The 7,454-nt window shown below is 47.8% G+C and overlaps 1 protein-coding gene across 1 annotated transcript in view; it reads left to right on the plus strand.

The window, feature by feature from the left end:
* Positions 1 to 7,454, plus strand: part of SEMA5B (semaphorin 5B) — a 297,119-nt gene that overhangs the window by 204,094 nt on the left and 85,571 nt on the right. Inside the window, exons 7-9 of the mRNA XM_018558083.1 lie at positions 1,018 to 1,116; positions 4,056 to 4,269; positions 5,175 to 5,460. Of these exons, the coding sequence (XP_018413585.1) occupies positions 1,018 to 1,116; positions 4,056 to 4,269; positions 5,175 to 5,460 (599 nt within the window). The remainder of the gene's footprint in view (positions 1 to 1,017; positions 1,117 to 4,055; positions 4,270 to 5,174; positions 5,461 to 7,454) is intronic.

Below are 7,454 nucleotides of genomic sequence, written 5' to 3' on the forward strand. Positions count from 1 at the left end.
AATGACGGGGAATGAAACAAAGCCGCTGGGTGAGGTTTTTATCTCCCCTCCGTAGGGCAACAAGACGCGTTTTTGTTCTTCCGGGTCACAGAGGCGTTCGCGTGTAAAGAAAAGTCGATCTGAATTGCTGTTTTCTAAACGGAGTCGGTGTATCAACCCCCCCAAAAGAAACGCGCCGCCAGGAATTCATAGGGGAGGCGGCGTGATAACAATGAACAATGCCAGCTCGCGGCATCTTTGTAGCGGAGTGCGCGCCACTAATATTAATATCGTGCACCCCCCAGGAACCCATCTGTGTGCAAACCGAGAATGACACGCCGGTGATGTCACTCCTGTATGATATATCTTATATCTGGGGATACTGAACAAAAAAAAGAGTACCTGTCCTCCCAGGGAGCAAACATCCGGCCTACTGATTCATTGTAAAATGCACAAGGGGCTATGTGATCACATTCATCAATGGTGGAGCCGTAATCACTGCCTGGAGCGTGAATGCTTTACTGGGGGAGGGGAGACTGAGGAAATGCTTCCTCCTGCCTGCAGCAGACTGATCACTGTGGGGGGGGGGGGGACTGGGGAAATGCTTCCTCCTGCCTGCAGCAGACTGATCACTGTGGGGGGGGGGGGGACTGGGGAAATGCTTCCTCCTGCCTGCAGCAGACTGATCACTGTGGGGGGGGGGGGGACTGGGGAAATGCTTCCTCCTGCCTGCAGCAGACTGATCACTGTGGGGGGGGGGGGGACTGGGGAAATGCTTCCTCCTGCCTGCAGCAGACTGATGACATCATCTCAGGCTAGGCAAAGTCACTGACTGGAGCTCAAGGATGACTTCTCAATGATAAGAGGTGGAAATGTTCTGCAGAAATGTCGCCCTGCCCCCGTTGCTCTGTATTGGGACATGTGTGGGGGCGTATGCGTACAGACTGAGAACTCGATCCCGTCCTCTGATTCCATTGAATGTCTTGGTGTGATTGGCGTCGTTTCTCTGACCATTGCACTCTGTGTCTTTTGTTGCAGGAGGAATGTCAGAACTACGTACGAGTCCTGATTGTGACGGGGAAGAGAGTGTTCACCTGCGGGACCAACGCCTTTTCACCGGTCTGCACGAGTCGCCAGGTACTGCGCAATTCCCATGTTACGTGTGTGCGCCATTGTAGGGCAGAATCATTGTACCATCCCGTACATTGTTCTGCAGTATTCCTTCCACACACAGCGTAGGGGGGCCCAATCCTGTATAGGAAATAAATGATTAGAAGAAACAGGATGAGGGCCACATACACATAGAAACCGATACATATCATATCCATTTTATTCATCATCAGCTTATATATAAAACATCTACAAATAAATACGTTTCAAGGTCAGAAGATTAATTACAATGTGTATCATATACACTATATTACCAAAAGTATTGGGACGCCTTGAACTCTAATGGCATCCTAGTCTTAGTCCGTAGGGTTCAGTATTGGGTTGGCTCCGCCCTTTGCCGCTATAACAGCTCCGCCTCTTCTGGGAAGGCGTCCACAAACCCCCCCCCCCCCACCAAACTTTACACTTGGCACAATGCAGTCAGGCAAGTACCGTTCTCCTGGCAACCGCCAAACCCAGACACGAAATGTCACGGAACACCTGAATCCAATCATTTGGAGGGGCCCAATACTTTTGGCAATATAATGTATTTCCTTCCTTGCAGTCACCCCTGATATAATGTATCTACATTAGTTTGTTACAAAGTACTCCGAGATGTTCACCGTTCAGTTGATAGATGTCGGTGGTAGAATGGGGGTGACCTTCTTGACGCGGTTCTATCACTCTGCTCCTTCAGGAGTCAGTGGCGGTATTTCTACCATTGAGAGACATTCACAGAGAAAATTATATTTTATACAACGTACAGAATGTATTTTTGTCTTTTTTATGATGATTTCCCCCCATTGGTTATACATAAAGGGCTGGGGGAGGGGGGATCGGCCTGGCAGTATATGTTCTGGGTATGATCTCAGCGCTGTTTGGATACTCGTGTTTCCTGGCAATGTTTCTCCTTCGCAGTTCTCAGACTTTCCTGGGAGGTTAATAGTCTTTTCCTGCAGTTGCTGCCACTCTGGGATTAATCCCCATGTAATGCAGCGTCTGGATTAACCTTCGATATGATGTCAGAGGAGAGGTCGGGGCGAGCGATGAGCCGAGGTGATGGGGGACTTTTTGTTCTGCCGGAACCTTTCTGTGTCTTTTGAACGTTCTCGAGCCGCTCGGAACGCGGAGAACTCTGTGCGAGGGTCTCCTGCGAATTTTCTTGACACAACAGCTGCTTCCATTTAAATGTTCATCTCGCTCCGTCCCTCCCCGCGCAGCATAAACAGATCGCCGATAAGAATATTCTGTATCGTCATTGGGGGGAGGGAGGGGGGGGCTGCCTTTCCATATAAAGGGATATAAAATCCTTTGTGGGGGGGGAGTTGGCGGATCTTTGTGTTGGAGGTGCGGACCCGCTCCGGGCACTAAGGGGTCACTTTAGGGGCGTTGCACCACCTGAGCGATGGTTCTTGTGTTCGCGCCAGCCAGATAGCGTGAAGTGAGATTGCAGCGATCCGCACATTCTTCGGCTCTCTTGGCACAAGAGGAACTGCAGCTCGTTTACAGAACACGAGAGCTGCTCGGGGAGAGGAAGAGTCCAAGGGAAAGTTTTACAAATCTAAAGCAGTTTTATGAAAAATTGATACAAAGTATAAAACATTTAGGCCCCATTCACACTTGGCGATTCGCAAACGCGCGCGATTTGCATTTTGCGCGATATCGCGCAAATGCTTGCATTGAAAAGCATTGAATCGCGGCAAAATCCGCTCCAAAAAGGGTCCTGCTGTAGCGACACACGACCCGCGACAGCAGCACCCTTTGCCCCATTGCCAAGCATTGGAGAGCGATATCGCGGGAATTACCGCGCGATAAATCGCTCAGTGTGAACGGGGCCTACATGTTAGAAAAGTGAATGTTTTATCATTCAGTCAGCAACTTGATTTTTTTTTTTTGTTTAATATATTATATATATTTTATTGTTTTGTTTCCACAAAAGTACAGTTATACAAACATTCATAAACATTAGTTTCACATTATTTAATCATTATTTCTAGCTCTAATAACTACAACTTTCACCCACTTCCAATATCCATCACTAATCATCCATCATATTTTTACTTCCTCTATCACTCTCTTCCCAATCAGCAACTTGATGTGACTTCCTGTTACTGACAAAAAACGTTTTGGGTGTTTCTTTTTAGTCTTTTTTTTTACAACCTTGGCAACGGTACCCAAAATCATAATCCCCTTCTGCAATCACTACGAGCAGCCTATAGAAGGAGAGCTTTGCAGGCGGCACTCAAAGGCACCACCATTTTTACTATTGTAGGAAAGGTCTCCAATGGCAAGACCTATAGAGCCCCCCCTCATTTCCTTACCAGCCACCTCTAGCTCTTTCATCCCCAGCCTGACTGCCCCTGACCCCGCCCCTTTCATTCATTGGATTTCAGTTCTTTCAATCATGGAAGTTCAGTATCGCATGTGGGTGGTTTGTATGCAAATACAGCCTGCCTAGGAACGCCCACTCCTCCAGACTGACACCCACCCATCAAAGCATTTGCATGACTCCACCCAAGTACCTGCCCACTGCTTGCATCAGGGCTGAGGGTTTTTGAGATGATATTGGGGGGCAGGGTGCTGTGACCATCCATTATGTTATTGCATTAAATATGAAAGCACAGAGACCCAGTGATGGCATCAATGGGTGTAAAAGAAGATATGTAAGGAAAACGGAAAGGTTTTATTTAAAGATATCATTAGCATGTTGATGAGGGGGGACCAAGGAAGGCAAAATTAAATGTGAGCGGTTCCAGAACACAATGGAATGAAATTTTCCTGCATTGCATGCTTGTTGGCGGACTTAAAGGAGGTTGTACAATCGGATTGTAACATGTATGTACAGCAACTGTCTTTGTGAGTGATGGGAGGAGCAGTGTTCTGTGATTTGGATTGTCCAGCGGTCTGTATTTTGTGCTGTATTTCAGGTGGGGAACATCAGCCGGGTGATTGAGAAGATAAACGGTGTAGCCCGCTGCCCGTATGACCCACGCCACAACTCCACCGCCGTCATCACATCAAGGGGCGAGCTGTACGCAGCCACCGTCATCGACTTCTCCGGCCGGGACCCGGCCATCTATCGCAGCCTGGGGAGTATCCCTCCGCTCCGCACCGCGCAGTACAACTCCAAGTGGCTGAATGGTGAGCTTACTGATTAAAGTGTACCTGTCACCCCCAATGCAAACCTGTGGATGCCACAATAACTTTATTCAAAATTCAGGAGTGTGAGTGTTCCGGGAACAAAGGTCAGTAATGACTCTCTGAGCCCCAAATACTAGAGACACTCAACAGATACGCCAATTATGAGCCGATTCACACCTTCATGGTTCGAAAAACAATAGAAGTTGTAAAGCGTTGAAAGAGTTCTTGATGAAAACAAATTATGCTGCAGGATAGAAAGACCCCGATCTCGTCATGTATTCTGTGTGGCATTTAATTTGCATTCAGCTGTCCCAGAATGCCCAAGTAAGCTTCAATGACACAAATAACCCTTCACCTCTCCCCCCTGTTCACCCCTTATGGACCACTTACCTGATCAATGTTTATAAACAATGTTACTTTGTATCTCTCTATCTCCCTCTGATCAATGTTTATATACAATGTTACTTTGTATCTCTCTATCTCCCTCTGATCAATGTTTATAAACAATGTTACTTTGTATCTCTCTATCTCCCTCTGATCAATGATTATAAACACTGAATCAGATGGTCCATTTTTTTGACAGCTGGCAATTGTTAGGAGGGGAATGGCAGCAGGGCAGGAGGACAGGGCATTCTACTCACTCAAGTTTTTTGGGGCTTGTATAGCACACCCTGCTGTCCAAAAATGTTTTGGTTAAAGTAGGAAAGGGTTACAGTATATGTTTTGTCTACGTCTTGTTAGAGAAATTTCCCTTCACCTGTCCCAGAGTTCCAATAAGTAGTGAGAAGACATCTCCCCAAAATGAGGGTGACTCCCCTCTTAGATGTCACTTGGACAGGTGCCCCCATTGGAAGAGTTCCCCTCACGTTTTGTTCTCCCTTTAACTCATTGCCCATTTCTTTCAGAACCCAACTTTGTGGCCGCCTACGACATCGGCCTCTTCACCTACTTCTTCTTCCGGGAGAACGCGGTGGAGCACGACTGCGGCAAGACGGTGTACTCGCGGGTGGCGAGGGTCTGTAAGAACGACTTCGGGGGGCGCTTTCTGCTGGAGGACACCTGGACGACGTTCATGAAGGCGAGGCTGAACTGCTCGCGCTCGGGGGAGATCCCCTTCTACTACAACGAGCTGCAGAGCACCTTCCTCCTCCAGGAGCAGGACCTCATCTATGGCGTCTTCACCACCAATGTGTGAGTACCAACCTGGCCCTGTGTCACACACTCCTGGATAGATCGGGGGAGGGGTTAGAGCCTCTGTTAGGTTTTTATTACCTAGGAAGGTAGATTCATAGTGATGAAACCCTTTTATAGATTAATTTTATTAAGTTATTTGTATCCTGTGTGTGCTGGGGGTGTAAATGTAGAGAATCTGAACGTAGCTCCGGCAGCTTCTACACATTGAAGGATTTCCGCAATCACAGATACAAGTTCATTCCAGTGACAAACTGTTTACAAAGACAACGCGTTTCAGGGGATGTGGCTCCGCCCCCTTCATCAGGGCTTACAAATATATATGCGGACTCCGTAGTAACTGTATGATTGGGTGTTATGACAACGTTGTGGACTTGCAGAGCGTCCGTCAGCAGCTGGTTCACGCCGGGTTTTATGATTATTAATAATCAATAAAAGTGATTTTTCCGCAAAAATAAAGGAAACAATGTATCAAGCTTACAATGTGTCCGGAATATTCCGAGAACGCATTTATAACACATGCGGCACTGCGCTCTGTCATCAAACATTTCCACATGTGCGTTGGTGTGGAGGGGCGGGGGGGGGATAGGCGTTTGGTTGAGGATTATCATGGCAGTGCACATATCAATGTGATCGATTGCTCCATCAATCAATGCGACCAAACAGATCGAATTCCAAGAAAAGAATCATTTCTGACCGAGACGCATCGATCGGCTAAGTATCAATGTATTGATCGTATGTAGAGTCCGTGCTAAATATCAGAGAACTGATGGCAGATACTGATCCATTATGTGGAGAAATCGCAGATTAATCAATCGGCAGCTTGTGGTGTATACATGTGCGAGGGATCTCTCTATTCCAATTGCTTGTAATTCAATCTGATTTCCGTCCTTTCCTTCAGTCTTCTATCTGACCTCCGTCCTCCCCTTCAGTCTTCTATCTGACCTCCCTCCTTCCCTTCAGTCTTCTATCTGACCTCCATCCTTTCCTTCAGTCTTCTATCTGACCTCCCTCCTTCCCTCCAGTCTTCTATCTGACCTCCGTCCTTCCCTTCAGTCTTCTATCTGACCTCCGTCCTTCCCTTCAGTCTTCTATCTGACCTCCGTACTCCCCTTCAGTCTTCTATCTGACCTCCGTCCTTCCCTTCAGTCTTCTATCTGACCTCCGTCCCTCCCCTTCAGTCTTCTATCTGACCTCCGTCCTCCCTTCAGTCTTCTATCTGACCTCCGTCCTTCCCTTCAGTCTTCTATCTGACCTCCGTCCTTCCCTTCAGTCTTCTCTCTGACCTCCGTCCTCCCCTTCAGTCTTCTATTTGACCTCCGTCCTTCCCTTCAGTCTTCTATTTGACCTTTCCTTCAGTCTTGCACAGTGGTCCCGGCTCCTCCCCTCTTCCTCTGATGTCTCTGCACACTGGGAGCGTCTCACAATGTGCGTTAGAAGCTGCAGCAAGTCAGATAGAGCCCGCCTCAGTTCCTGGCTGGAGGACATCCAGCGTCATCTAGCGATTTGACTGTCCCTGGCCCCGCCCCTTTCATTCATTGGATCTCAGTTCTGCCAATCATGGAGGCTCAGCATCCTATGTGGGCATTACCTTGGTCATTCTGCCTGGTAGCACCCCCTCCCCCAGACTGACACTCCAGTGATGACATCACCAGGTCTAGAATAACATATGTATGTTATAGTAGATGGTCAGAGGCTGGGACATGCTACAGGTGATGGCTGGAGTTGTATTGCAGGAGACTGTTGGAGGTCACTGTCATTACAGCACCTTCACGCATTAATGCTCCAACTATTGGATGCTGGGGCCTGGGGGCCACAGAAGAAGCACCGCAGGGCCACTGGTTGGGTTCGAGGACAATAGTCAGTGACAGTTTTCAGGGGTGATACGATATCATTCAGCGTAATAAACTTTATTTGCAATGAAATGTTGTAGCAAAATGTTTTTAGAAACTGCTTCAGGTGCAGTTGGGTGTTTCACCTTCACATCAGTGCTG

Source organism: Nanorana parkeri, unplaced genomic scaffold, assembly GCF_000935625.1.
Source record: "Nanorana parkeri isolate BGI_ZX_2015 unplaced genomic scaffold, ASM93562v1 scaffold320, whole genome shotgun sequence".
Classification (NCBI taxonomy): Eukaryota; Metazoa; Chordata; class Amphibia; order Anura; family Dicroglossidae; genus Nanorana; species Nanorana parkeri.